Source organism: Diachasmimorpha longicaudata, chromosome 1 (assembly GCF_034640455.1).
Source record: "Diachasmimorpha longicaudata isolate KC_UGA_2023 chromosome 1, iyDiaLong2, whole genome shotgun sequence".
NCBI lineage: Eukaryota > Metazoa > Arthropoda > Insecta > Hymenoptera > Braconidae > Diachasmimorpha > Diachasmimorpha longicaudata.
In genome coordinates, this window is record NC_087225.1 from 6,250,864 (window position 1) to 6,277,931 (window position 27,068).

Below are 27,068 nucleotides of genomic sequence, written 5' to 3' on the forward strand. Positions count from 1 at the left end.
GGGTCTCGTGGCTGGTGAAAGGTGAGCTACAGGTGTCCATGTAATGTCAACACTATGCGATGAGCATTACTACGCATGCGCGCAAGGCTACGAGTACCAAAATGGCGACCACTGTAATGTTGTTGTCGAGACGCCGTCTGACGTATTCCACACAGGGATCTGACTGACGTCGGGCTAGACGGTGGGATTTATTGTGGGAGTCCCGGGAATGTATTCAGTTAGCATACGGCCACTGACTGATTAGAAGGAACATGTTAGCAGTTCCCATAAATTTTTTCCTCGTTACTGCAGCAATAACACTCCAGTATGCAGTTGCGCAGAACAGCGTCAAATACTCATTCCGTCATGAAAAGGTGAGGCAAAACTGAATTATGAATTAATGTCACGTACTGTTTGTTGTTCAATGTTTCATAACAACATTGCTCATTATTTACGTAATTTATATTATTTGTTTATAGGTATTACATACGGCAGACAGTCTCGATGCCACCCAGGTGAAGGGGTTGTCACAGCTGTCAAACACAACGAATTTAAATGAAATATTGGATAATATTTGTGTTGTCAGGGTTGTGGGAACCCCGGCGCATGGACGAGTGGGAAAGGTACGTAGTTAATTAAAAAATTATCGATAATCAAGTTATTGTTGTTCGTTTATTCGATTTCAATATGGTGGAATGAGATGGTTGAATTAATTAGATGGAAAAATACAATGAGGAAAGCCTTGATCTTAAAATAACTGTTTTTTATTGAAGCATACGACATTCTTAAATCAACATAATGTGTCTCGCTAAAAAATATATTCAATCTGTGAATTCTTTCATGTAATCACAACAGTTAGTACAGGAAAATATCATATATGTGTGCAAAAATAATATAGTTCTTGCGAAATTTATCCTAGAGAGTTTCCTCAATTCTAACTCCAAACTACTGTCCTCGTGATCGCATGAAACCTTCACATCAGCTTTATTTTCTTCATTTACCGGGCTACCAGTGAATTGATACCTTCATTTATTTCTAACAAAACCGTCAAGAAATATTCGAAATATCCCTATGGCAAAGGGAACGAGTACATAAACTGATCAAGCAAGAAAAATATCAGCTGAAAAAGCATTATCATACAAGCAGGCATTTCATGCTGACTCAGTAGAGTTGGAGATAAGAGACAAAATTGAATTCGAGATCCACATGTGTTATTTTCCGAATGTGATTTTGGATATTTCCTTATAATTTTGATAATCTATAAGTCTTTAAGTTATTGTTTACTCGCACATAGCTCTAACGTCTCTAACATTGTGATTGCAAAAAAACGTTGAAAATTTTGAACTGCCAATTTTGAAAGAACGTTTTCAGATAATTTTTAGCAACTAATTCATGAAGAGAAAATTGCAAATTAAAGGCTTCTCATATCTAATGTTTTCTAAGTCGTCATTTATCACAGAGGTCAATGTTTCTGATAATCTAATTTTCATTCAAATACTCTTTGAACATTTGTTATGCAGCGGTTTGTTGACTGGCTCTGCGATAACTATTTATTTATACAACAAAAAAATCAAGATGCTGACTAGTCATGAAATGTCCCACAAGGCAGAAATAGACAATTGATAAAACCACGAGTAAAAAAATCCCAAGAGATATTATCCAGATATCCATGCAATTAAAAAATCTTCATTCAACCATCTTTATATGCGATATTCATTATATTATCAATTCATTGAATTATTCATGTGCTGAATTGTAGTGATCGATTTTATTAATTCTCCAGTACATAAAAAATTATATGGATAAACTGGGATGGTCCACGGAATTGGATGTGTTCGAGGACGATACTCCGAATTTTGGAAGACTTACATTCAAAAATATCATTGCGAAATTGAATCCCAATGCACAAAGGTACTTAGCTCTTGCGTGTCACTATGACTCGAAGTACTCGAGAGAAGGTGATTTTGTGGGAGCGACTGACAGCGCAGTCCCCTGTGCCCAGATGATGAACTTGGTGACTGTAATGAGGGAACATCTAGAGCCATTGAAACAGGTTGGTCTCCTACAAAAAAATTGTTTTCATTCGTTTTAATTTCATTACTAGACTAGAGCATCATGTGCGATCAGAAAGTGCTAATCGCGTTTCGTTTTCAGGGAAAACTCAGTTTGATGTTAATATTTTTCGATGGAGAAGAAGCTTTCAGGACATGGGGGCCCAAAGACTCGATTTATGGGTCCCGACACTTAGCTGCCAAATGGCAAATGACCAGAAATACCATTGGATATGAATCGGATATCACGGATTTGGACAAAATAGTTAGTTGACTTATTTACTATGTCTTTTATTCGTAAAACCGTTCTCATGACTGATTGAGAATTCTTTTACGTCGTGTCCTTGTCATCTTCTTCCTTGACTTCGAAGACAATCTTACATCTGGCGCATATAATTTTGTTAATGATTTGTACTTATTTTCTAGGATTTGCTAGTGCTATTAGATTTACTCGGAGCTCCTGATCCCACATTCTACAACTATTTTGACAATACAGAGAACTGGTACTTGCAGCTGGTCAAAGCAGAAAAAGAACTAGCAAAATTGAAGTTGTTCGATAATTATTCATACGACCAGCCTGAACAATCATACTTCCAGCCTTTTTCTATTGATGGCGGTGTTGAGGACGATCACATTCCATTTCTTAGAAGAAGTAAGTGCTTCAATTACAGTCGATAATAATTAATTCATCAATTTATAATATTATATGAATATATTACTGAGAATATTATTAAATTATTTAATTTTTTTTTAATTTCAGACGTGCCCATTCTGCACATAATTCCAAACCCCTTCCCCACAGTCTGGCATACCGTGAAAGACAACAGAAACGCCATCAACATTCCAACTACTGAGAATTTGAATAAAATCTTCCGCTTATTTGTCGCTTCCTACTTGAAGCTCAGGGTACCTGTAAATAATATTTATAATAATTAATGTTGCTATAAACTTCCACAATTCACACTCAATCATTTTCCCAGCCTTCGACTCGACTAGCAAATCACAAACAATTGAAGATACTTCACAATGGCCGAACTTTGATCCCTTTTGACACATAAGGAAATTCAAAATTCACAATCTTCAAATTGCACAAGTTTATCTGTTACTATTTTATGGACGACGGAGTTGAAGAATTGAAAATTCCGAGGACGAAGATATTTCTGGTGCTTTTGTCTTTGGTGTTGAAGTTGTATTGTCATTTATCAGGAATACTCTCGCAGCAGGGAGAACTTGCTATCATGAATTTATTAGGAGTAGTAAGTTCATTATTTAGTTCATTCTTTAATTTTTGTTTTCGATTCTTAATTAAGTATTTTCTTACCTTATTTATAACCGTGAACAGGCAGTTCTTAGGTTTTTACCATTTTTTATCCCTAATTCTAAAATACTGGAAATTCCTTAGATAAATAGTATGCGAGATTGGTTGAGCTTCAATTGGCAGTATCAAGTCGAAGAAATATCGAACTTACCACTATCCCATGCCAATTCAAATGCTAACTACGAGGAGTGCGTAAAAACCGGTGAGATAATTGAATAGAAAATAACAAGGAGAAAATGGATAATAGAATATATTGTGTCCACTGATTAAACTTAATTACTAGTCCTGAAGTGGGTCGTGATGACGCGGATGATAATCGCGCACCTGTACACAGCGACGTATATTGCGAACTTCTATCCAATTTTAACTTTCTGTCGGGGGAAATTGTTGGTTCCCTGGTTGGCGATGAGTGCTGTTAAGAACTTTATCCTGGAGATTATTGTCCTCATGGTCGTTGTGCTTTTGTACCTACAGAATCATCTATCCGTTTACCTATTGTGTGAATTTTTTATTCACAAGCTGGTGACACTTGGTAAGATTAAAAAATAATTAAACCGTTTCTCAATTGGGAACTTGATTGACTTTTTACTTCTCATCTCAAGGTGACGAGTTGTGAAGCATTTCATTCGAAATTTCATACCCAAAAACGTTGACAGAACAATTTGTATTTAAAGAAAATCGTACGCGCATTCATTCATAATAAAGAATGGATAAGTGACCAATTAAAGCATTGAGCTTAATGCAAGTTCCAAATTGACCTAAAGAAAATATCTTGAGAAAAAATTAAAATGAACCAATTTTAGCTCCCGCAGTATACAACTGGCTGACAATAAATTCCTTCTACACCGAATTGAACATGAGAAATCGTCAAAAATTAGCAATACTCAATACCTCACTGTTCTATCGAAAGTCTTCAATCGTCTACAAGCTTCCAAACGTCATAATAGGACTCCCAATGCAAACCATAAAGCTCAATTACCGGCAAGAATTCTTCAATTCCGGCTCAGTACCTCCGAACCGCTCCACATCTCTCACAAATTACCATCATCCACTCTCCGATTTCCCCCGAAACATCAGACCGACAAAATCCTTATCATGGGCCTCGATCAACCGAGGAGAAATCGATTCGCTCATTACTCAAAATGTGCAGTCTCATGCAAGAAACCTTCAAGAAGCAATCAGTGAATCTTCAGCATCATCTGTCTGTGGTTGTTCCCTCCGCGATGATCAGAAATTTCTCGATTTAAATAATAAGGCATCAGAAGAAACTGTCTTCACAGATGAGCACACAGAGACAATAGATCTCCCGGAATCGTCGTTTTTACCTCAAGAACAGTTTTTAAAAAAGATGAATGGCCGATTTAAATTAAGTGATTACACAAATGTCCTGAGCCAATATAACGATGTGGAGTCTTCCAGGTGGTCTTCTGACGAAGAATTGAACGAGAATGAGTCCTCTACCACGATAATCAAACCTCTATCTCTCCAAGTCCCTAAAGTAGTGAAGCCATCAACTCAAATCAATTCGATTCAGTGGAGAAAAAGACTTGAGATCATCGGATCTTCCTTCGAATCGACACTCCAATATTACAATCACGCCTACGACTCCCAATCCTCAAAAATATCTGCGAATGACTTTGAATTGAGTAGAAGTTGGATCCTGGATGGTATGATAATCACAGGAACAGTGAATAATAAAACAATAACGAATAAGGATTTAAATCTGAACGGAAAGAGACTTGAGAAGGTGGAGATCGAGGCTTTGAAGGCGTATAACAAGAAAACTTTATGGGCAGATCGATTGAAACATCAGGAGTTAAAAGGAGGTCGTGAAAAATTACGAAAGGACTCGACTGAATCAGAGAAGAGGAAAGAGGACGAAACAGGCGTTCAAAGGGACATTGTAAATTGTTCTGACTCATGGAGAATCTTGACCATCAAAAATGCTATTGCCGATCTCGATTGGTCCCTGAAGACTTATCCAATTGATTTTTCCGATCCATATGAATTGGATGTGGAACAAATTATCGATAGAAATGATGATCAGCCGTTGGTAGCTAATTTTGCTTCAGATAATACGAACAATGCTATGGAATTACTTCTATTTGCATTTGGTTTCAGTGACAGGAGTGGATTTTACGCGTGGAATACAGCACGAGATATTTATTCATCATCAGATATACCTAATGTTTTCTCCGAAATAATTAAAACCGCTAGAGTAAGGATTATTAAACACGATTGTAATTGTCGGAGTACGGCCGATGTCGATTATGGAGAAAATTATTGGAGGAGTGTACAATATATTATATAGTTTACATCTTTTGTGCATAAATTGAAACTACGGAATATAATGAAGTCGATTCAATGGTAGAGAATTCTGAAAGTCTTTGGATTTTTACTGCTTCGAACGCTTTTATTACGAGCTCTGGTTTGGCTTTGGTTTTCATAATCGGAGTGGAATTCGTGGTCGCCCATTTATTCCTCCTCTGAAGAAATACTTAATGCCTTCGTTGAAATAATCAAAGTAGAATGAGAACCATTAGACAGCCGGAGCACATTAGACAGCCAATCAGAATTATGAAAATATCATAAGAATGTCAAGTAGATCACGTAGTTTGAAAGATTTATAAAGTTTCTGCTCAGGCAATTCAGCGATTGGGGTACATAAATTTTATCGAAATGACGAAAGACGTTGATCTAGGTCAATCACACGTGTCTAATGAAAACTGAAAAAAAAAATTACACGTTCCCCTCGTTTGTGAGGTGATACTTCTAAATAATTTATTATCCTTGAAAAATGCTGGGAATTTACGAATATGTATGATTGACAAAAAACGTTTGGTCTGTTACAAATTATCCACTGCCATAAACTGAATCCCACAATTATCAAGACAATTATTCGACTCAAGCAATTAAGTTAATGTAGATCATAAATTTCAACAAAATGACGAAAGACATGGTCAGCTCAATCTTATGTACCTGAAGCGCAAATAAAAATCTCTCGGTTAAATTGTCAATGCCGTCAATTCTTCAAGTTGTGTTTATCATCGTTCATTTTTCTGTAGCGGAAAATGTCTCGTAAATGGGAAAATTCTGTAGATAAATAAAAAATGAAGAAAATGAATAGGATGAGGAGGAATTTACATATTGACAGTATTTATTCTCTGCGCATATACTCGAAATCCGCCCCCCGAAGGAAAGCATGGTTTCCAAAAAATCAATTTACATAATTTACTCATTTATTAAAACAAACATAAAAACCTACCTCTATTTTTGAATTAATAAATTCAAAATTTACATCAATAACAAAGTCTACCCTAAATCAATACAAAAACACTGTAAAAAACTGCATGTACACGTTTACAATAAAAAAATAGTTCTGGAAAGAGTGGCGTCTATCAGCATGTTTCGTCGTACCCATGCTCGGACTCCGGAACGATGTAATTGGGATCGCACACGGTATTTCTGACAGCTTCATCAACATACCCCCTGTAGACCCGGAAGTTGATGTCATGAGGGTTCCAGGGACCATAAAGGTACATGGGTAGTCTATTGGAGATGGTCCAGAAGCTCTGCCGGTCCTCGTGATCGACCCTGAGATCGTTCGGAAAGACGAGGGACTCATTGCTAACACCGATGACTCCCAGATTCTGCGGAATATGCTCTTTCCTGGTGTCCCAGCACCAGACCGAGTCCCTGGTCACCATATTAATGAACATTACTCCGTGTTTGTCTATAGCTGATCCTGAGGAGTGACCGTAGTCCTTCGCTCGAGGCTTGCCCACTGGCATAAAGCTCTCGGGACTCGTCTCAGCTGTGTCCTTATCAGTTAGGACGGAGGTGGAGACGGCGAATTCTCGGAAGCTCGACATGGGATGGAAGAAGAGGGTACGATCGTTGTTGATGTCCAAAGGGCTCAGGGCGAGCCCCAGAACGCCGTCCATCCACTGGAACTGGATTCCGTGGAGTTCATAGCGCGCTGACAGGGGATCCGGGAGGAAGAAGTGATGCTGAATCCGGAAGGACGTGTCATTCGAAAAGTGGTAGACTATCATTGCGAATCGCCACACATCTGATAAATAGGCTGTCGCTGAGTTACAGTTGCCGTCTCTGACGTCCACGACTATGTTCGACCACAAGGAGTCCTGCTTCACTTGGTCCTCGGGGATCTGGTAACGTCGGAGGAGGCGGTCTGTTCGCAGGTCGAAGAGGAAGATCGCGGGGGGACAGATCTGCTTTGGATCCGCGGTGAGATTCACTGTACCGGAGTCCAAGACCCAGAGCCGGTCACACTCGTCTACTTGGACACGGAACACTGATGTCATGCCTCCACATGAATCTGAAGAAGAGGAGGAGGAGGAGGATCAGTGGTAATACTAAAATCTATGGGGACATCGCAAGCTTTTCATCTTGGAAGTCATTAGATTTGTAAACGCTTCTAGCGAATTTACGAATAATCATTTTTTACTGCCCAAATGCGTACGATCGCTAATTCAACGACAATCAGAAATTTTTAGTCTTCACCTAGGGACTTTGCAGTTCGATGAATACAATAAATATTTTGTCTACCATTGCAGGATGATAAGGTCTGTTAATTTCATTAAATTGTTTTTGCCATTAAATTGATTTAATGGTGATTATATCACCATTTAATTGGAACCGCCGTAGGGCGATACGAGTTTTTATCTCTCAATCGTCATTTTTATAGAATAATTCAACTGATGACGACTTTATCCCTCTTCGCAAGTCTCCTACTATTTACCAATAGCTCACTCGCTCTTTGTCTGCGAGACGGTGGATATTGTCCCCACCTCTCTCATGTCAGGACGAATTCCACAGGTTTTTTACACATGTGGAATTGGTGTGTGAACTGAACGCGCGAACGTGGCAAGCCACGAGGGTAAAAAAATTCTGGCACCACTTCTGTGAGATATTTCTTCGTCGTAATTTGTACTTTTACGAGATTTTATGGGGGAAAGGGTTAATTACGAGAATTGTATTGCATTGGCGGTTTCCTCGATTAAAATTGAATGAATGAATATTTTAGAATGTGAAATGGATAGGGAAATCAATATTAGACTTTTTACCCCAATAAAGATAAGAGCATACCTCTTGTTTAGATCACCCTCATATTGAACGATATTTATGGAACCCTCAGGCCTAAACTGTCATTGCTCTGCCAATGAAATGAACACCAATTTGATCTGACTACGAATGTCCAGTCTTTGATATTTCGTCACAAAAGTAAAAGTGAATCGACGAGAAATGGAAATAACAAAGTGGGTAAAAAGCCTTGATAAGTTTTTGGTCTGATCAAATCAGTCCAATCAGAAAATCAATTTAAATCCAGTTCCTCTAGTCTACCCTAATTCAGTGACAATTTAATAGAATTAGCAATAGACACCAGTCGATTGCTAAATTTTTTCATTTTGTCATACCCAACGCTCATGAATGATTACCTTGATGATGCCATCCCCAGCTCGGATAGGGTCTCAATTTCGGGCTTCTATCCTTAGAGTACCTCGGGGCAGTGGTGAGTGTAGCTGGCACTCCACTTCTCCACTTTGGCAGTGTAACAAAGACCCTATCGTGCCAGAACTCCAAACCGAGTGGTAAATTATTCTCTGGGATGTAATTGCCCTCGAATATTGCACGCTCTCGTGCTGCTTCACTCTCGAATTCGAAGTCAACTGTTCTCCACGCATAGACCTAATTAAATAAAAAGGAAATGCATCGTTAACTCGATAATAAAGCCCATTAAGTTGCGTAACAGTTCAATCGTCCCACTTACAAGCTCCATCGATGGACCAGGTTTATCCTCCATAGGAATTGAATTACCTGGTGGTTCGAAGCTGAGACTTGGCTCGACGAATGTAAAATCGTTACCATTAGTATTACCATAAGAGGCACTGTGTTGCGATTCACTGAATCTACCCGATCTCATGGAGTTGAGAATCTCGGGACTGAGAAAACTGGAAGAAGACTGCGTACACAATCAAGTTGAATAAATTCAGGTCTTACGTAAAGAGATCAGAGGAAGATTCGTTTTTTTTCTCAGGGTACTCACTACTCTATATCCACCTTCCGGTATTTGGGGGGGCTCCAGCTCTTGGGAAATCTGCTCCAGGAGGTTTGGGCTCTGGGCTGAGTACTCCTGAAGTCCCAACAGGGTCATTGACACCAGCAGCGGCATTACGTTTGTCATACCTGTGACAATAAGACTCAGTGGAGGAAGTGTACCATTAAATTGGACGAAATAAAATTATTTAATTATTGCGAATCTTGAGAAAGTTAAGATTGTGAGTCTGCAACTTTACCAGATTTGAAAATGCGGAGCATTTCCTGTAAATAATTTATAAACCATTTTTTTTATGCCCAGAACAATTATTTGTTCAGGGTCTTAATAAATTTATTTGTTTTAATTATGCAGCTCGACATAAATTATCTTGGAAATAAGGAATGCTCAGGACAATGTCAAGAGTTCTTCTGTAGCTGAACAAAGTTTTTAACGATCGTTGTCAGCTGACAGTTGCCCCTTCAATCAGAAGGTCCCAAGATAGAATTTCGCTTCTCACAATTCATTACTTCACTTCTACATTTAATTAATCAGTGTGAAAAATTGAAGCCTCAGCATTGCAATTCACGCACATGACACCATTTAGCAACTCTTCGTAATTGACCCCATTACCTCGAGTCATCCTAAGTGTAATTTCCGACGTAAAAAGTAAACTCTCCACTTTCTATTTCATTAATGAAAGAAAATAATTTATTTGGCTCTTAACTACTTATTTTCACTGTTTAATTTATCTCCAGTGGTTTTGTCGAGACTAAAAAAATAATATGTGGATTTAATTGTTTAACTGATACGATATATATGTATGATCACAAAAACTTGAGAAACGACTGTATGTCTCGCCTGCACATCTTCGTATATTCTATCCTGGATCAACGCATTCGAGAGTAAAAGCCGGTACCATCGTCATCCCCCACCCCTTGACTTTTAGCTGGTATTCACACGCCAAAAGAAGGAGAATCTTCACCTCGAGCTGGGTAGGTCAATTGTATTGGGAAGAGGCATGGTGCCGTGAGAGACAATCAAACTGACTCCAAACTTCCGGAATCGAGTAACTTATTAAAGAGCGTTATCCCCCTTTCCCTTTCAGGTGTCATTATTCATCGTTGTTATCTTTTTTTTTCCTGGTTTTCATTTGGACTCGCAATTCTATGGTAACCGTTCCACAAGCCGAACACTTTTATTACCGCAATAAACAAGATGAGTTTTCAATTAATGACTCAGCCACATTTTTTAATGCAAAATGCATTGAAATAGAATTATTGTCTACTGCTTTTGGTTATTTCGTAATGACTTCGCTATTTTTATTTTTACACTGGGTGTGGAATGTGTTGGTCAATAATCGGTCATTAACTTTCAGTTACAGGGGCATGGAGCAATTTCACTTGTAAAAATCTGAAGCAGAGGGCGAAAAAAAAAGAGAAAAATCCTCTGTAGTGCGCGAGATTTTTTGTAGATGTTTAATGCAAACGTGCATTGAATACTCTGGAATTTAGCTGATTATTCACTCATTAAATGAACGGAAATTTGGTGTTAATGAATCGTTGTTAAGGACTGAAAAAATTTATGGATTGTCAGAAAAAATTCTAGCATTTGTTGTTTGAATTGTCGGAGAAACTTCCGCGCAGTGTACTCTTAAATCATGTCAGCCTATAAATTTCTGCACTTCAACCAATAAATTATCCCCCATTATGAATTCGAAATCAGTTTAAAATCAAGTAATTCATGAAATAATTTTTCCGCCTAGAAACTCAATGAAATTAGATTTTTCGAATGTTGAATCATTCCCACGACCTCAAAATGACAATGTCATTAACCACTCTCAAATTACACTAATGTTGTAACAACGAAATCAAAAAATCAATCTAATTTATGTGATATAAATATACCGTTCTCAAAAATTAAACGATTTCCCACGTGATTTTTTATGAATAATTATCTAACAGAATACCACTCTAAAATCACCATTAAAACTCTGACAATGCTCTTAACTCATGTCAGTCAATAAATGTCCACACTCGAGACACTAAATTATCCACTAAAGTGAAACTAATCTCCACTTCGCCTCAAATTACATAAAAATCCGTCAACACCTTACCACATTCAAAAATAACTTACGAATTTCATTGTATCCGTGAAAGTGGTATTGTGGGGAAAAATTATGTTTTCTCCCAAAATCCCCTGCATAATGTCTGTAATCCTCCAGGGAATCATCATAGTTGAAATCCTTGTCCTCTCCATCAGGTTCAATAGACCAAGGTGTTGCGCTCCGATGTTTTAACTTCCTTGAAGTCATCTCTCTTCTGTTATTTATCCCTTCCTCGTCGTATGGCACTCATCTCATTGGGATTTTATCAAATTGCACCCTTCAAAGCACACACTCCAGTTTAAATGCTCTTGATAACATATAATCAATTGATATAACGACAGAAGCGAATAGATGCAGAGCTGATCTCGAGAGAGAGGTTGAGGCACTACAGTCCACATTCAACGTGCAAGTTGTGGAAAGATTTCTTTTTATTATTTTGTTCCTTCCGTTGTTAAAGTCCCGCGTGCTCTACCGGAGGAAAGTAATTGGCCAAAACCTACTAATCACACGGCCTGTAACATTTGGCGCGGAAGCTATCACGCGCAAAATAATTTCACGGAAAAATTGTAGCGTATTCATTAGAAAATTGAACCTCCAGTGAATATTCTATTAGCCGTTCACCACTTTTATTGATGCATTCCACCCGTGTGTTGGGGGCTTTTAATCACAAGATCTTTATGAGCACCTGTTTAGAAAAAAAATAAGTACAATTTGTTTTATGCAACGTTTTTTATTGAAATATTTTTTATAGAAGTTCCTTAACAGCGATTTTGAAATTATGTGCACTTTCTGAGTTTTCTTTCCTCATAAAATAAGTAAATGGAGTAAACCGTAATTTTAAAAAATGTTAGAGGGAATGATAACACACCTTAGTGCCAATGGGTATTGTATACATGCCGTATACCACCATAGAAATATCAAACTAAGTAAAAGTCCAATAAGAGCGTTGAAATATTTATGAATATCTCCAGTAAATCATTTTTCATGTTCTGTCGACATTTTTAACACGCGATAATTACAGCGCTATTACTGTCTTTTGGCATTGTGCCATCTCGTTACGAAATAAAAAAATATCAACTCCTCGGGATTTTCAATCTCAACTTCCTAATGAGGTCAAAATCGTGCGGATTAACGAGGCTACCGTGTGTGCAATTTCACCGGGAAGAAATTTCTCCGGACCGTGTGGCATCGAGGACAGCTATAAATTTCCTTGATATGTTTATTTATGTGCATCTGCTGGCTGTACATTACCTCACTGTTTAAGATTTTTTTCCGCGAGGAATTTGTGGGGTTGCACGCTTGATTGAGGTTTTTATTGTTGGGGATTGGAGTCCGTGGTACCGGGTAACGCAATCAGTGACATGACCTTCACTAGTGTAGTTAGGATGGTACAGAATTAATGGGTTGTATGGGCTGATGGTGATGGCTTGGGAAGATGAATTTACTTCTGCGGAACATTCAACGAGTGGATAGAATTTTTTTTGTCAGAGTTACGCAATTGTGTTTGTACGTGCGAAAACAATACAAAACAATAAAAAAAATTATATAGGAATTTTTTTTTACCATTGTTTATCAATGTTTGATGTTTTTTTAGTCGACAGTTCTTTTCGTTCCTCTGAATAAATCACTCTCAAGATTTTTTTAAACTGGTATTATCGGGTTTAAGATTGCAAAATTCTTCTGCTGCATGTTTTTTGCAGAAGGAGAATTGCAAAATTTATGCCTCTGAATTTTTATAGAAGACAAAACAATAAATTACACAGATATCTGATATTTGCTGAGTTTATTTCCGTCAAAAATCGATTGAAGTTATGTCATTTCCCTGTGTAATGTCGAAATCAGCGAGAAACGTGTAGAATTTGTACTAAAATTACAATAGAAATTACGAGCAAAGGTGTTAACCAGACTATTAAATTCCTCTAAACGTTCTCGTAAATTTTTTGAATTTTTTCAAGTCGTCATTTATAAAAATGCTACAATCAGTAGAGAGGCAAAATGAGGCCCATTATTCGATCATCAATTGTACTAAGAGATATGCCAAACATTCCTGACTATAGAATTCCCCAGTTTGTGAGTTGAAAGTTCACCTCTTCACGACGGTTAAAAAATATTTTAAATAAATTTTTGATTTATTTATTTATTTCACTCCTACTTTCGAATATACAATTAGCTCGATGGTTCTTATGGCACAATTGATTAACGTATATCGTTAGAAAGCAGGTGTTTCTCACGATTGTGCCCGTGTTTTTCATAGATAATGATTATAGTACTCTTGAGATATCGAACAAAAAATATTCACCTGTAATGCACATTGCAAGAGATAAATAATAAAATGCGGGCTTGTAACACGTGAGATATATAGGTCAAACGGGGATTATGGATTTCTCTGAACTAGGTTTTTCCATCTTATGAGAAAATAATGCCGTAACTCAAGTCATCGAATTATGGTCTGGAAGTCGAGCATAATTAAATTTTGGGTGATAATGCCTTCGGATGTTCCTTAAGTCCAGCATGGAATTTTCGACTGACTAATACACTTTTTTGTATTTAAACTAATACACTCAATGCAATATTAAGAAAATTATATATTTTTGCTGAATTTCTCACCTAAATTCAGGTGGGTACGCACAGACAAATTTGTTTAGAATTTTACAAAACGTTAATTCTGCATTAGAGGCGACTTTGGAATGCTCCAACAACCGAACACCACCAACAGAACCCAACACCCAGAGTCTCTTCATTTGTATTTAATCATATGGGGCGTTTTTAGAAGGAGAACACCGAGGAATAAATTCACTTTATTAAACAACTTTTTTATCCTTTCAATTTCTATTGCTAAACGAATTTTAAAGTAATTTGGGAGATTTTGTTTGACGGGAAGGTTACAGACGTGTCATTAAGAATTTCTAGAAGGCACGAGAACTGGTGTCACGTTCAAGTCACTATATCATTCAATCGCTCTTGAATTATTGATTGGACAGGTGATTATTTTTAATGGACAAATGTGTCAATTAAAACTTGATAGAATATACTTGACTTTTTGTTATGAATAGACGTGTCGATAGACTGGAAAGTTGGACAGAAATGAGCTCTCGTGTTTGGAGAAAGTGTTTTTTCATCTATTGTCCATTGGAGCATTGAGCCAACGCTCGAGTTATGCAAATTACCCAACTCTTTTTATCAAACTTATTGCTATAAAAGGAGGGGGTTTATTAGTGGTGAGCGGAAATGATTGGTCATATTGTTTTGCTTTAATCGATTTTATTTCTTAGCATTGCCCAATCTCCAGAGATATCGACTGTAGTCCCAAATGATGTCCTCAGCGTCAGTGAAAAAATGCCCAAAATTAGATTGTGGATCGCAGTTGGTGCCTCTGATAAGACGATCCAATCTACGAGACATAATTCTGAAGTTTATGTCGTTAAAGTTTTGCACATCCAAAGCTATCTTTTGATATCTGTTTGTGGCTATCCATAACTCCTCATGTCTCTCAGTAATGTGTTTTGGAATTACTTTCACTCCGCTTACGAATTGGTAGTAGTCAATGTCATGGTCAACGATTACCTGGAATTAAACAGAAATGATGAAGTGGGAAATAGAAAGGGTGATTAATGTGTTCGGATTTCTGATGTGTTAATGACACAACTCGTGTTAGAATTTTTTTTACGCTGCAGTTATAATTCTTTTACGCGCGCGCTAAGTATAGGTTCTTTATACGCGTCATTTCCGTAAAATAAGTGTTTCAGTGTAGACGCACTAAATCAATGCGCAGACAGGGAATATCATGAATGAAATTTCTACTTGAACACATTCAAGCATTTTAATATTCTCTTTGAAATTCTTTTTTCATATTGTTGCCTGAAAATGAGAATTCCATAAAATTTAATTACTCGTTAAATAATTGGGAAAATAAAGTCACTGTAAAGTAGCCAACAATTTTTTAGATTAGCATTTTTTTCGAAGTTGTAATGAATTTATGAGAAATCACAAGGATGATTAATATGCAATGATTTATGATGTGGTTTTGAGTGTTTTTTGTGCTACCGCTATAGTCATTTTATACTCGAGCTAATTACTCTATACTACAGTAGTTACGGACTGTTGTGTGCAGACAGTAAATCAGCCAGTATATCAAGAACATTATGCATCACGTTTGCTTCAAAATGTTGTTCAATGCTATTTGTTTTTGAAATTTTGTTCTGAACAAAATAATTAAAATGAAAGTATTGCTGTAGTCATTGCATGATATGATTTTAATTTTAAATGAGTGAAGTTGATTTCTCATTTTGATAGCAAAAAAATGGTCAGTGCTATAATTATGGAACACCGATAAAATTATTGAATAACTTCATGTGCAAATTATATCCCTGATGATTCCCCTATATTTATTTCAATAAATTATTCCTTCATTCGGAAGAATGGATCACCACAGATAAATAACAATAAACGCTTTCCATTTTTTAAAAAGCAACTATGAAAGTATTCTTTAATCCCTATCTTTATGACGCGCAATTTGAATAACCCTTGTACCCATGTACTTAATCCCAATAAACCATTTCTCCGGATACAGACGTGATAACATCTACATGTCTACAAAACGTACGTAATCTCGCTCTCAGTCACTTTCAAAAATTTCTCGCTGGTTGTCACTTGAAAACTCCACAATAGCCGGCCTATTTCGAATATTATTGAAAACTAGTCAAGACGTAAGACGTGAAAATGCTGAGAATTTTACAGCAAATTATGTGGTTTTGACCCACATGTTGACGACCCGTCCCACACAATATGCGTATACCTGAAGGCCGTGTGTTAATTTAACACAAATATTAATATCTTCAGAACTATTAGTTCATAAATTATGGAGACATAAATCCGAAACTATGTCACTACCTGCGGAATTCCTTGCCTTTGTCCACGAGAGGTCTACATAGTTTTCTAATGAGCTGCGAAATATTTAAATTGCGTATTTAAAGTGTTCATGCGTCAATTTTTTTCATGGGACAAAACGCCGCTGTTATTTTAGGCCTCGAAAGAATTTTTTTTCACGACTCTTAAATTTTCCTGATCCCCTTAAAGAATCGAACGATTATGAATCACTTCCATCGGTGTGTCAACATATGTATATTAATAATATATGAGTGATGACGTTTCAATAGAAAATATATTGTTTGTCTAGACCCCGTGCCATTAGAATCGTAAAATCTAGAGGAAAACAGTGTGTCAGTCCCTTTAAAATTTCAACCTACAATATTTTCTGGAGCAATGGTTTTGTGCATATTCCAGCAGGCAATGGCATGCTGCTGAATGAGGCCAAAGAAGAGTACTCCACTGGCTGAGAATGCCATGCCAGCAGCTTGGCTGGGTAGTGCCCTCGATACGAGAGTGTAACGTACAGGAGCAGAATGAGATTCATGGAGATTAGAAGTCTCAGCTGATACCATGTCGTAGGAGGCGAGTGGTCGAAGCATGAGATATCTGTAATTCTCCTGTGGACTCACGGGTGGACTCAGTGCCATTCCGAGTACTCCATCGTCCAGGTAAAACTGTTCACCAGCTACTGTGAAATTTGCTGCTGCTTCTTGAGAGGCAAATGCTGGTGATTCCAGACGCCACAGAGTTGTCCCGTTGTAAATGACTAGACCATTTCCCGTTGTGTCTGCCATGTAGACCTATTTAAGATGATAATTTTGGCTTTCTATAGTTATTGTTGACGATTTTCGGGCTTTAATGCACTTACTACGTTAATAATAATTTTTCCTTTTATTTTTTCAAGACTCCAGAATTTTTTTAATATCTTCGGACAACTTTAGAACTTTTGGAAATGCAAATTCTAATGGTATTTTAATTTGGGTGAATAGAATAAATATTCATCTTATTATTGAAAGTGAAAATACGTTGTCATCTAAGGCTACAATTATTTACCCCTAAATCGCAGTGTTACACTCTTGAAAAGTACCTGGCAACTGCCCATGAAATTTCAATTTTTTCCCCAACCGTATAAACTGGTTTTTATTTTTTGCTACTACAATCATGTAGATTAAATGCAAATACTGGACTGAAGGTCCTAAGGCAATGACCAGTAGCAAGTTATTACAAGAATTTACAACAAATTTATCTGAAAAAAAATACTACATAAATTTGTGGAAAGTAGAGCGGAATTTCTAACGAAGCGAAACTATAATAATTCACCGGATGGAGGTAATTTGAATGACGCGTTAACTTACATGAGTTTTCTTACAATTAAGACCCTCAGTTTCTACAATCGGAGTAACAAATAATCCCTGCTTGGTTATTGCATTCTTAGCGAGACTTCGTGGGATCCTCACTCGTTTCAGCAAACGATCTGTGTGGAGATCAAACGCGAGCAACTGGGCTGGACACACGTGCTCATCTTCGATCTTTCCAGTGTCCAGCACCCACAAGCGGTCACATTCGTCGATCTGGAGAAGTAATTGAACACATCAGTTCAAAGCAAAATTCGGTTCTTCCAAAGTATTGATCATTATCTCCTGCACAAACGTCACAGGAGTTACCTCTAAATTTTAGCAGTTGCGTACGAAAATTAATTATGCCAATAAGTCTAGTAGGAATTTCATCTTTTGAATGAAAATATGGAACAATATCGATATCGAATTTTAAACAGAAATTTCATTTCTGGAGAATCTACTTACAGCTACACGGAAGACACTCGTAATCCCATAACAATCGCCCTCGATTGCCCAATTCCAATTGGGATAAGGTGCAAGTAGTGGCCCCCCATATCCCATTTCATCAGACACAGTTGTCAAACTCGCTGGCACCCCTGGCCTCCTCACCACAGTGACAAAAGTCTTGAAATCTATCCAAAATCATGAAAAAAATCACCTCACCAAACGTCCCAAATTCGTAATACATAACATAAATGAATTTCTTTTTCCCGAGGAAGTGGAATTTATTTATCTGGAAAAGTCAATTATATAATCCTCGCAGTAATCCTCTCATAACTACAGGACAATTAGATTCTCAGGAAATGAGATAACGAAAATTATCAGGAAAAACAAAGTAACTGCCTCAATACTTTATTACTCTTATTCATGAACATGAAGCTGTTAATTGCTGAAGAATTTCAATCCTCTACACACCCTCAGATATTTCCTGAAATTTCAGTCATATTGACTTCAGCATTTTCCACATCGTGAGTTTAATATCCCTTCAACATGCAATCGATTGTTCAATTTTTATTTTTGTTCAAACGCCTCTGCCCGACTCGCGTGCAAATACATTCATTTATTTTCCTTAATAATAATCGAGTTCTGTAAATTGTTTAGCGACTGTATCAATACCTACAATATAAACAATTTAGTATTATAGAACTTGATAAAATAAATCAATGAGAGAAACAGTTTCATCAATCGTTTTGTAAAAAAATAATGGATTCGTTAACAAATAAATGAGCATACATTTAATGTCACTTTGTCGTGGAAACAGACAAGCTTGTTTAACTTGGATTTCAAGATTAATTAACTAACAATACAGGCGAAGGAAAATATATTAAAAAAATACTGACTGTTTCGGTATTTTTTCTTCCTTCCTTTCCAAACATCAACATCAATGATCACTGGTTTTGTGTAATTGTACTGTCCTGACAGAATGGCCGCTGCTTTGTGTGCCTCGCTCTCCCACAGATAATCGATCCATGACCACTCGTACAATACTTGCAACTTTCCGGCATTGATCACCGGTGCAGAACAGAGGAATGACAAAAACCAGAGATACTTGTGCATACTTCCGGTGACACTTGAACGACAGATTGCGATGTGTTTAGTGACTGACTTGAATAATCAGTGGATATACTTGGCATTATTCCAGGGAGACACCGACCCACTCCTCCAAGAGCACTACTGATCTTCCAGTTGTCACAATTTAATGATAAAATCAAAAAGGAAAATTAATTTCTAATGGAACACTTGCTGCGACGTTCCGACAAACTGTGAATTCGTTTCACCTGTCAGTGATAATGCCGTAGTGGAGTTCGAGCTTGTGAAAGTGTTTGTTTCTATGAATTTTTATTACAAAAAACACATGCGTGCGCAGTACAATTTTTTTATGTAGTCACTGAAGTAAACATGCAAAGAATTTGCTGTCAATCACATGATAATTGTTTGTATAACGCTGGAGAAATGGGAAACAGGTGGTTCTTTTGGGTTGCGCTTTTACGCGGGATCGTTCAGAGAAATCGCCTGTGAAGTGATAAAATATCATGAGGCTAATTAAATTTTGGCGAGTTTCTTAAATTTCCGTAGGAGAGAGTGAAATTATAGTCAATATTTTGCACCTGGGATATTAAAATTTGCATGAATGATCAATGACTTTTTAAAATTTATTTTATAGTTCTTCGAAGACTCTCATTAGAATTTCATGATGTACTTCGGAAATATCGTGGAACTTATTAAATGAATATATTAAACTCTAGGGCAACGGAAAATTTAAATGCAAGAGAAATAGTGCAATTTTAAAAGACACGTTCCCGCCAAAAATGAATTCCAATTGTCATTTTTATTTCTCTGAAGAACGGGTTGACATCAAAGTTCCAATATTACCCTGCGCTCAGAAAAAGTTATAAAGACATAGAGATTTCATTAGAACATTCTATTGTAGTTCTATTGAACTTCTATTCCATGTAAAAAATTTAATAAACTCAATATTATTATTTTGCAAATTTGCCAAGTTTTTGATTAAATTTTCTCATACGAGCATGAATTCAAAGATATTTGTTTGTTTATTTTATCACTTCACTGGCAAAATATCACTCTATTATTTCATAAATGATAATTTCTACAGCAAAAAAAAATCTCACGATGGGTTTCACTGGGAATAACTTGATTCACCACAGCCGAAGCTGATCTAAACGGTTCAGCAGTCAATGCTAAACTGTTATAAAACCCATGGTATCTCTGGGATACCTTGGCTAGTGTTGCTAAATACAGCGACAGCTAATGGCTTTATGATTTCATTTATGTCGTCTGATTAAATAAATTTGAATTCACTTTCTAGTTGTGGGAAATATTGGGCAAGGTTATTTCATTGGAGAAGAGTGTTGTTGTATATGTTAAGGGCATGGGCATCAAAGCGGTGGGGAATTGGTGAATGGGCTCCAGTGGAGCCGGGACGAATTCGTAGGATTCTCAAGTTTATTTCTCGGTTGTTCACTCGTCGTGTGAAGAATTTCTGGAAGCGTGAGGAGAGCAGCCAAATGTTTCCGTTGTCTCGATCGACCCACCTTAATTCGGCCACGAATTGAAGTTGCTCGGGCTGGTATGCAACAATCCTGTGGAGATAAAAATGCATAAATTAAAAAAGACTGTAGGAGTTATTCATTATCTGTCTTATTTTCACTATTTTATTTGCTGCTCGCTTAGTTATTTTGGTTTTTTCATCTATTTGATTTTCAAAGATCCTTTTCCTCACGATTTCGAAAATTAGGAAAGAATTTTGAGTAAAAACTATCATAATTATCTTTAGTCTCATTAGCAGTTAGATAAGTCTAAGAAAAATTTCATTTTTTGAAACTATTCACAGCTTTTTCTGTACATTTCATCGCTGGGCTGTTTTTTGCAGCAAACAAATTAAAAAATACAACTGAAAATCATTCAGAGTTGATGCCTAAAAATTGTTATCAAAAACAAAGTAAAAGGGAATTCATATATCGAAATTCAAATCAGGAAGAGGATAGATTAGTTTTTTATGAAGCTCAACAGAATTTTAAAAAAACGTCAAGTCATATAGTGTTAATGGAAATCCAATAGAGTTCCCATTGATCTTAGTTCTTCCGCATTTCGAAAACGGAAAAAATGAAAGGTGGATTTGTTTTGAACCTTAGTGGCAAAAAATATCGATAAAAAATACCGTTGGTTATTTGTATGCGGATTCCAACTGGCAACAGCAGTTTCGGTCAGCGGGGCAAATAGTATAGTGTCATCGCGAGGGTCAACAGTCATTCCCAGTCCCTGACTGGACTTTCTACCGACGAGAGTGACGGGCAATTGTTCACCAAAGGGAGGAGGGCCAGATTGAAGTGCTGACGTTGGAATGGAGAACATGCGGTCTGTCGCAAGTGGTTGATAGTACACTTGACTCAGGCGAGGGGAGAATGCCAGACCCACGATACCATCGAACAGCTCAAATGAGTCCCCAGCGATCTAAAGCAATAATTAACACAGTTATTGAGTGATTGTATTGAGAGTGTCACAAGAAATGAACATTTTTTATTTTCTAGGTCATACCAGCGATTTTCAGGAATTTGTAACCAGTTGTCAATGATACTAGACCCTATCTGGATTGATTCTGATAATTAGTGACGGATCGCTGACCTCCCGAGGAGAAATATTCAACAGACATTACCCCGTGGGTTCTATAGTTTTTTCTCAAAGGAGCAAAATTTATAGAAAATTTTGGACTTATTATGCTTCCAACATTCTCAATTCTTAAACGTTCAATAATTTATTTTTTTATAGAAAAGAAATACGTATTTTGTACATCATAATTCAGTCAATGGTTCTTTGCATTTTTTATTTTATTTATTTTTCACTTACTATTGGTTCGATGTATCTTACTCTTTTCATTCTTTCTTTCATTATTTTTTTTAATTCCTCCCCCTCATCAGGGAGCAAAGTATGGATTTTCCATGCAGATGTGTTGAAAATACACTATTACACCCGCCCATAGAAATTATTATCCATTGATGGGTGTGAAAAGCTTTCGAGGGAGAGGATTATTTCACTGTCGCAATATTGCCCTTATCACAGGACTAACGAGCCACTTGCAATTGTCGAATGAACCATACAATTGTTGCTCGATTATTTCAACAATTGCTAGCGTTGCGTGAAGGCTGCGGTGCCTTTGTTGTTGAATATGCTTTAAGTACCTGATAAATTGTATAATCCGGATCAGGATACATTGATGCGTGGAGGACTCTCCAGCTCCTGTCGGTCGCTCCATCGAATACCACGAGACCTTGAATGAGGAATTTATCAATCAATCGTGGAAGCAATGATGAAAATTCACAGTAATTGTTGCCCAACGCTCTGGAGAACGAATCATTTCAGGGGGAAATATTGAAAGACCTTTTCTGTACGTGATGAAATTGGAGTACGTGTCCTTCGAGTCCCTCTCCCTCCCCTCTGAAACGACTCATTACCCAGACAATTTAATGGTTCTCTAAATGAGTATAGAATATCTATTAGATAATTTAACATTCAGAAATAATTTACCAGGTCCTGCTGTATCAGTTATGTATACGAAAACATCGTCGCAGGTATTTGCTGATGTGTCATCAATCACCAAATTTGTGAGCAGACTATTTGGTCTCAACGACTGCACAAAAAAAGAAAAAAATTACTCCCCAATCGATATTATTCAATACAGTTAGAGAAACGTGTTAAACCTACTTTTCATTGTCAATGGATCGAGATCGATAGAATCAAAAGCGATAATTTTTCTTTAATTTGAAAGGATTTCGTCAAGATTGAGAATTAAATTTGATTGCCTGAATCAATTTGATTTGACTGAGTCGTTTTGTCGAATCATGCCTTTTTTAAGGGTCTCCATTTTACTTCACCTTTCTACAGTGAACAGAACATAGATAATTGTTTTGCCTCGACAGGCTTATTGGGAAATAACATTTGTAGTTGAGGTGGGCACGACATTAATTTCCATCCTCGAAGGACAATATATTATTTCAATAATTATTTATGTTCGGAATAGGAGTTGGGGAGACCTATCCAATAGACATTTGATCCATCAGTTTTAAAGCACTCATTAATTAATTAGGAGTACTAATAGGTAATCGTAATTGATATATTTCGTCCTTCGGAAAAATATTTTTTTACAATTTTTCCTCCTTCTGAATGAAGAATGGAAATTTCTTCGAACTTTGAAAAACTTTATTGTCGAAATTCAGTTGAGAGTAAATCTCAACTTCTGTTACCTCACAGTTTTACTTAATTAATCAATCCTAAATGACTAAATCAACTCACCTGACGAGGAAAGACGTAAGACCGCACCAGGGTATCAGTCTGCAAGTCAAAAACAAGTAGTTTCGGCGGACAGACAACCCGGAAGTCGTCGAGTGACGTATTAATTCCACTATCGAGCACCCAAAGCCTGTTGCACTTGTCCACATTAACTCTATAGACAGAAATCAATCCGGAGCAGTTGAACTCTCCTTTGCCGGCATTGTGCCACTCCCAGGACGGATAAGCTTGCAATTGAGGACTGCTCCCGAGTGGTATATCCCGGGGAATGGCACTCAATGTAGCCGGTACTCCGCGAAACAACCGGGGAATTGTAATAAAAATTCTGTGCCAACCAACTGCAAATCCAGTTGGCACGACATTCTCCGGCCGATATTCATTCAAAAAAGCTCGATCGTAAGGCAGTGCAAAGTCCAAGAGTGGCCACTGAGCTATCGTGTCGAGGACCTCTGATTGGCCAAGCCCCAGTGACAATAACGCTCCCAAAATAAACAAAAAGTCTCTGTGGATTAAAAATATTTTATGTAATATAAGTTTACGATAATAAAAAAATTGGCTGCAACTTTTTATTGTCAAACATTTTAAAGCCTGTAATTTAACAATTTAAAATACCAAATACGTACAACAAAATTAAGCAATTAAAATGTATCATAACTTTAGTGCAGGTGAACTGTAAGCTGTAACTTTCAGCGTCCAGCACTTCAAACAAACCACAAAATAATAAATAATTTGTTAATCGGGGACATTTTTCACGTTTTTACTGATAAAGAAAATTTTTTATCAGTCATTAAACGAAGGCCGACGCATTCACTAGGAAATTTAATTGAAAATCATCAAGTTGTCGATGATTTTTTTGAATTAATTCAATGATTTTGATTAGGTAATTAGACGTTTTAATTTACTAAACTATTTTCAGTTAAACATTTCGATTTGAAACAGTTAATGTGGACAATGGAGTCCCCTCGCAAACACGCTAAGTTTTTCTACTGAATGATTTAATTTGCACGTTTAGTTACGGCTCTTAGCTAATCTTCGGTTTTTATAAAGAGTCATATGACGCAAATAAAAATAAATGGGAAAGCAGTTGAACGAATACCGTGTTTAAAGGGATTGAAATAGAGGCCGGATGCGATGGATAGGCGCGCTGCAGTAGGTCTTACACGTTATGGGTCGGACAACGACTTCCGAATGAGTTTCCGTGCATTTGATTTATTTATTAGGGAAAAAAATCAAGTCGTAAATATTTTCTCAGCACGTGATCGGATACCGCTTTGGATCGTAGTGCTAATGGTGGTCTCATCATTCGAAGGTCATTTCTACAAACACAGGTATCAATGTCATGAAAAAGTCTACGACTTTCATCACAAGAATCTCCAAAACGTGACCAGGACAATGCCCTCAGATGAGAATTTTGATCTTAATTTTTAACTTTATCATACCATTCCCTTGACCCATTAATGACTCACTTCTGTCTTTTGATAGAACCAAACTGATTCGTTAGGGACCACTAGTTTTCTCAAATGAAACGGTTTCATTTTAATTTTCAACTTTTTATCAAAACTTCTCTCTGACCCATAACCAACCCCTTTCCACTCCCAACTTTCAATGGCCCCGCGTCCGTCAACGAACAAAGATTTCTCTATATGATCAACGGCCCCTAAACCATAAATTTAAAAAACCCGTTGTTTTCATTTTTCCATTGCAATATTTACGGTGAGAAAGCTGTTGTTTCGCTTCCAGCTCACTCGGTCTTTTTTCCAGCGAAAATATGGGACATGCAGCAATAACCCTTCTAACCCACCGTAAAATTCACACACGAAATTTATCACCAGTTTTTTACCCGAGTGCCAGACAATTTCCCCAACCGAACATCTCGTACCCCAGAAAATAATAGCCACAAGTATGTAAACAATTATAAAACCCTGAAAAACGATTTTCTCGACTATTCATCCAGTCATTACTCCCCAATAACTAAAGCGTCTCCTGTAACTTTCAATATGTTATCCTGTGAATTGATGATTATATCCTTTCGCCGCGATGAACGAGCAACCAAGCAAATACCACACTCAACATTATTCCAATATCATTAATTCAGTCGCAATAAATACTTTTATCAAATTCAAGTGCGGAACGAATTACTTTCTACCTTCGATTACTCGACATTTCATAACAATAAAGAACATACAGAAACACATTGCCTTTGCGTGACCGTCAATGAATAAGATACTGAAAGTTCTTTACTACACGAATACTTGATTATATCTCATCCCACCAGCAATATCATTTTCACTCGTCCATTAAATCAAACAGCCATAATTAGCGATAAATGACATACAACAATCAAGTGGACAGTATTGTTAATCGAGCACAATGATCGATTCTTCCGACATTTAACACCATGTGGAACAAAAGGCGCTCAGAGTCCCTCCACTCCACCAACAAAAATTCTATTTTCTCTTGACAGACCTCTCGCTATTTTTTTTTCCTCTTGAAATTACCTCATGTTGAGCTGATGAATGAGATGGGGAATTTAGTAATTCAATCACTTCCTCGGTCGATGAGAAAAAAATCCAGTACGTGACCGGGTGAAACGGGCAGGAGCACAAGCGCAATTGGAATACTGGCTACCACAGAGTTGCTGACTGAACTACAACGGATCTAATTCTCCAACGTTTGAGGCACAAGAACTGGAGGACTTGGCAGTAGCTGGCTCGCGGGGGATTGTTGGGAAGGGACCGGAGACAATCGGCTCCAATCGAAAACATACACTGGTTTATCGTACATGTGTGCTTTTGCATCAACATACCCGGGGAATTGGACAAATGGAGAGACTGAACTGCCCTTCTCACGCCCCGGTTCCTGCTAGCACCTGGTGACGCCCACATGGGGGGTGCGGGGGTTGCAAATCTACATGCGAGAAAGTTTTGACGCTGCAAATGGTTTTTGTTTTATTTGACTGAATATGGAGCAGTTTCATCTGGATACGGGGGTAGTGTGAAGGTCCTTCGGTTAATTATATCATAAATTATTTGTTGGGAGTGTAAATTTTTTCATGTACACCATTGGTCCTCAGGAACACGCGAAAAAGTGATTCTATGACTTTTAGCTACTGAAGTCACGACTGATTAGATTCAGGTTGTTCTCCACTGGCGTATCTCAGAGCTATGGAATTTTCCAGCATTTTGTATCGGTATATTGACCCATACGTAATGAATAATTTATAATTTATGGGGCTTTCATTATAATTCCTCAATGTTTTTAATTTTTTTTTTTTGCATAAAATCAGTTGTCCCATTTGATGATGGAGGCTTCTGTATTTTTTGAACACAAAATCTTTTTTGGATTCATGTCTTATTTGGGATTATTAAACAGCTGAGATGAGGAAGTATTCTAGATGCCTTCACCTTAAATAAAGTTCTTTCGCGAGTAACACATGTGGAAGTATCGAATAACGAAGAAGGTATACTAAATCTAGTTTTACCGCAACATATTTCCGTTCAAAGTAGTGGTTAAATGGGTAGTAGTACATTTTATTTTCTTAAGAGTA

General features: G+C 37.2%; 3 protein-coding genes across 8 annotated transcripts; 1 reads left to right on the forward strand and 2 right to left on the reverse strand.

Moving 5' to 3' along the window:
• Nucleotides 1-213: 213 nt before the first annotated feature.
• Nucleotides 214-6,421, forward strand: LOC135167843 (glutaminyl-peptide cyclotransferase-like). 2 transcript variants are annotated; one of them, XM_064131461.1, is made up of 8 exons: nucleotides 214-353; nucleotides 459-602; nucleotides 1,763-2,032; nucleotides 2,134-2,295; nucleotides 2,457-2,682; nucleotides 2,791-2,936; nucleotides 3,011-3,286; nucleotides 3,433-3,566. In XM_064131461.1, exons 1-7 carry the CDS (start codon nucleotides 252-254, stop codon nucleotides 3,086-3,088), a joined length of 1,128 nt encoding a protein of 375 aa, XP_063987531.1. In that variant the 5' UTR covers nucleotides 214-251; the 3' UTR covers nucleotides 3,089-3,286; nucleotides 3,433-3,566. The 2 variants fall into 2 exon arrangements, with proteins under 2 accessions (XP_063987531.1, XP_063987521.1); XM_064131451.1 differs by lacking the exons at nucleotides 214-353; nucleotides 459-602; nucleotides 1,763-2,032; ... (1 more) ...; nucleotides 2,457-2,682; nucleotides 2,791-2,936 and adding exons at nucleotides 3,632-3,880; nucleotides 4,152-6,421 and having other exon boundaries at nucleotides 3,091-3,286; nucleotides 3,433-3,550.
• Nucleotides 6,422-6,569: 148 nt separating this feature from the next.
• On the reverse strand, nucleotides 6,570-13,529 carry LOC135167852 (protein yellow-like). Of its 5 annotated transcripts, none has more exons than XM_064131477.1 (5): nucleotides 11,540-13,529; nucleotides 9,416-9,555; nucleotides 9,140-9,331; nucleotides 8,808-9,057; nucleotides 6,570-7,687 (listed from the first exon to the last, which is right to left on the reverse strand). In XM_064131477.1, the coding sequence occupies exons 1-5, from the start codon at nucleotides 11,715-11,717 to the stop codon at nucleotides 6,747-6,749; spliced, it is 1,701 nt and encodes a 566-aa protein (XP_063987547.1). In that variant the 5' UTR covers nucleotides 11,718-13,529; the 3' UTR covers nucleotides 6,570-6,746. The 5 variants fall into 5 exon arrangements, with proteins under 5 accessions (XP_063987547.1, XP_063987578.1, XP_063987556.1 ...); XM_064131508.1 differs by lacking the exon at nucleotides 11,540-13,529 and adding an exon at nucleotides 10,389-10,407; XM_064131486.1 differs by lacking the exon at nucleotides 11,540-13,529 and adding an exon at nucleotides 9,666-10,337.
• A 1,222-nt stretch (nucleotides 13,530-14,751) lies between these two features.
• LOC135168707 (uncharacterized) lies at nucleotides 14,752-26,299 on the reverse strand. Its single transcript, XM_064133200.1, has 11 exons — nucleotides 26,020-26,299; nucleotides 23,525-24,023; nucleotides 22,760-22,862; nucleotides 22,414-22,502; nucleotides 21,396-21,688; nucleotides 20,574-20,817; nucleotides 19,057-19,321; nucleotides 18,182-18,348; nucleotides 17,735-17,950; nucleotides 16,757-17,179; nucleotides 14,752-15,074 (listed from the first exon to the last, which is right to left on the reverse strand). The coding sequence occupies exons 1-11, from the start codon at nucleotides 26,022-26,024 to the stop codon at nucleotides 14,772-14,774; spliced, it is 2,607 nt and encodes an 868-aa protein (XP_063989270.1). The 5' UTR covers nucleotides 26,025-26,299; the 3' UTR covers nucleotides 14,752-14,771.
• Nucleotides 26,300-27,068: the final 769 nt, after the last annotated feature.